Raw genomic sequence first — 3108 nt, forward strand, 5'->3', positions numbered from 1 at the left:
GTAACAAATTGATAGTCACGTTGCTCAAGATATAATGATTACTTCACACTACTAGATATATTTTCTAATGATTTAGATGTATGCTTAATTTTTGTTTAATAAAATGCTTTTATCACGGTACGTTTCATTTCTATGCCATTTTTGGATTCATGTTTCTTGACTTTTTCAAACTTTATCGATAACATAATTGCAAGATGTACAATGATTAGATTATAGAAAGACTTTGATTTGATCCGAGGCAGAAAAAGAAGATAATGACTAAGAAAGAAGACAGAAAAATATAACTTGGAACTAAAAGCTGATTAATATATTTTATGATGTATCAAGGATTAGACTTTTTTTTAATAAAAAAAATATAATAAAAACTACTCTTAGCACTTGATTACACGTACCAATTGCTTTTTTCTTCAATGGGTGCATAATATATTAATAGCTTGACCGAGTCGTTTTTTAAAGATGTGGGAGACTGGGCGGGAAATCCCATCGGCTACGTTTTGGACTCGCTCCAATCGTCATACAACACGAATGCTATTATAGGGGGGATTGAATGTGAGTGGGTTCTGTAAACGATATAAAAACCCATTGTTGTCTATTTGGTTTTTGCTGCCTCCCAATAAACGCTCCGTTTTACTGGTTCAGTCTCTCACTTGCTGGCGGCCTTTCCTTTGTGCGATTTGAAGGGCATTTCAAAATTCGATCTTGATTTGGCCTATTAGCTCTTTCTTTCCGAGGTGGGTGTTACTAACTGGGCACGCTCGATTTTCTATTTACTCTCTCTTCATATCCTGTTTCATGTTTAGTTTGTCAAATCTAGTATCTTTTTTTGGTCTGTTACATTTTGTTTTATTTCTTATTTTCCTACATCAGATTTTAGTCGGTGCGGTTTAATTCTATCAATATGCCTGAAATTCAGTATTCTGACAAGTATTTCGATGACACTTATGAGTACAGGTATATAAAGCACATCTTTGTCCTATTTACATTGTTAATTGCATTCTTGTTTCTTTAGTTAATTGTATCCCGATTTCTTCATTCTCGTTTGATTAGTTCAAGGCTAACATATAATTTTGATTGTGGGTGAATTGTTTGATGTAGAAATATATTTTCTTAGTTATTTATACCAATTGCTTTTTCTTCTTCGTTGGGATTGGAAGATGTTATGTAGGCGTCTGGAATTCATATAATACTTTTATCTAAGTTGTTGATTTTGAGCTGATGATGCTGAGGGATCAAAGAACGCGTTTGCTTTGAACGCAGACCATCAGGGAGGCTTTTAAAACTGCCAACGTAAGGCTTGAATATTGTTGTTCCAGTGTGGATTAATGCTTATCTCGAACTGTAGTGTTCACCTATTTAAGAGTTTATAAGCGCGCATATAGCCATAAGCGTACTCTGCAGCCCAACATAATAAATTGCCCTTAATATGCAGCTGGGTTCATTGCAATATAGACCTTGTGCATGAGTTGATACCCTGGGTTACAAGTTGTGAGGTTCTAGCTTGGCCATGACAATGCATTTTTACTAGGTGTGTTTTTCCAAGGTGTTTAGCCTCACATAAGAGATACGTGGGCTATATTGGTATCTGTCTTGGTCCTCATCTCCAAATTAACTTATACATCTGACAGTTAGGAGATCTAGATTCACTTACAGTTACATATGGGCTGTATCTAGTGTCTACATGTAACTCCTGAGCTTTAATGCCTTGAAACCCACACTTGCATTGGGCACTTTCTCACTCACATGCATATACTAGTATTACTATTTATGCTTGCTTTTAACCACAATACTATCAAGGAATCTCCATACGAAAATGAGAAGTCTTTTTTTAAATTGGCATGCAATCATTGATGCAACTATGCTGATTTGATGGATCAAGCAACTCGATCAGTAATTTACTATAATTTTTAGTACGTGTCAGATTTTCTTGTATGCCTAAATGAATGCTGCATCTTCAGGCATGTGGTCCTTACCCCAGATGTTGCAAAGTTGCTTCCCAAGAACCGACTACTTTCAGAGGTGATTATGATACAAGACAGTTGAATCTTTTTTTTTTCTTTTTTTGTGAAAAATGTTTTGCCTGTGAATTGGTATGTTTAATGATATGACTTCTAACATCCTTTTGTGTTGTCGCAGAATGAATGGCGAGCTATTGGAGTCCAGCAGTCACGTGGGTGGGTGCATTATGCAATTCACCGCCCTGAACCTCACATTATGCTATTTCGCAGGCCTTTAAATTTTCAGCAAAATCAACAGTAGACATACTATTACAACTCTATGAAAAACTTACAAGACAATGGCGAGCCATCTCACGGCATCACTTCTTACTTGAATTATCTCTTTTGTTTTATGCTAATAGGCCTGATTCATCACTTCAGAATCTGACTTTGCTATACTAAAAAGATTTCATTTGGAACACAGTTTTATCATTCTCTGCACTTTGATAAAGTTTCTTATCTATTATAATGGATCAAGAATCATTTTCTGACACATGGATTTGTGAGTAGATTTTTGCCGCTCTAAATATAAAATACTTCTGTTTATAGTACTTATAATCCAAACATTGCTAAGTTACATTTAATCTTGATTCTTAAGTTCATTGAGTTTTTCGTGCAACTTGTCATGCTACTTTGACATCATCAGGCTGAAGTTCATTCTCAAGATCCCAACCATTGGAATAGGATAATCAAAGTCTCATCTGTTTTAAACTTAAATAAATTTGATGTGTAAATGTATTCTATTTTTTGCATTGGTGTTTTAACAAAATAAATTATAATAGAGAGAAACATTGCTTTCTTGAAGGTGCACTTTTGCATGTCAAGTGATAAGTTTCTAGCATTGGACGGCCCTTAGAAGTGCTCCTTTTAGTGGATTTGGTGCATGATTGAAATTGGTGAAAACTTAGAAAAATGATGTGCCAAAAAGACCTTAATTTAGGCTTGGTGGCAGGGGCCTTACCATTTACCGTTAGTTTGGTATTTGTGGCAATCCCAAGACCTTTCAAGGGCACATGTGTGTGTGTGTGTGTGTGTGTGTGTGTGTGTGTGTGCATGCTAATTGCCCATCTTGGTTTTGACTTAGACTTGGGTTGATTTGGCAAAATTCTTTTTT

The 3108-nt window shown here is 35.4% G+C and overlaps 1 protein-coding gene across 1 annotated transcript; it reads left to right on the forward strand.

Annotated features, from left to right (window-relative positions):
* The first annotated feature begins 418 nt into the window (after nt 1-418).
* Nucleotides 419-2487, forward strand: LOC149535336 (cyclin-dependent kinases regulatory subunit 1). Its single transcript, XM_089806155.1, has 5 exons — nt 419-549; nt 640-731; nt 868-951; nt 1956-2016; nt 2134-2487. Exons 3-5 carry the CDS (start codon nt 899-901, stop codon nt 2254-2256), a joined length of 237 nt encoding a protein of 78 aa, XP_089662281.1. The 5' UTR covers nt 419-549; nt 640-731; nt 868-898; the 3' UTR covers nt 2257-2487.
* The last annotated feature ends 621 nt before the right edge of the window (nt 2488-3108 follow it).

Source organism: Cupressus sempervirens, chromosome 10 (assembly GCF_028749045.1).
Source record: "Cupressus sempervirens isolate cs-2001-9-10 chromosome 10, ASM2874904v1, whole genome shotgun sequence".
In the NCBI taxonomy this organism is placed as follows: domain Eukaryota; kingdom Viridiplantae; phylum Streptophyta; class Pinopsida; order Cupressales; family Cupressaceae; genus Cupressus; species Cupressus sempervirens.

Excerpts from the sequence above, each read along its gene's own strand:
- LOC149535336 (XM_089806155.1), top strand. The coding sequence starts at position 899 with ATGCCTGAAATTCAGTATTCTGACAAGTATTTCGATGACACTTATGAG. Across the intron at positions 952-1,955 it reads GATGACACTTATGAGTACAG|GCATGTGGTCCTTACCCCAG; the intron begins GTATATAAAGCA and ends CTGCATCTTCAG. Across the intron at positions 2,017-2,133 it reads AGAACCGACTACTTTCAGAG|AATGAATGGCGAGCTATTGG; the intron begins GTGATTATGATA and ends GTGTTGTCGCAG.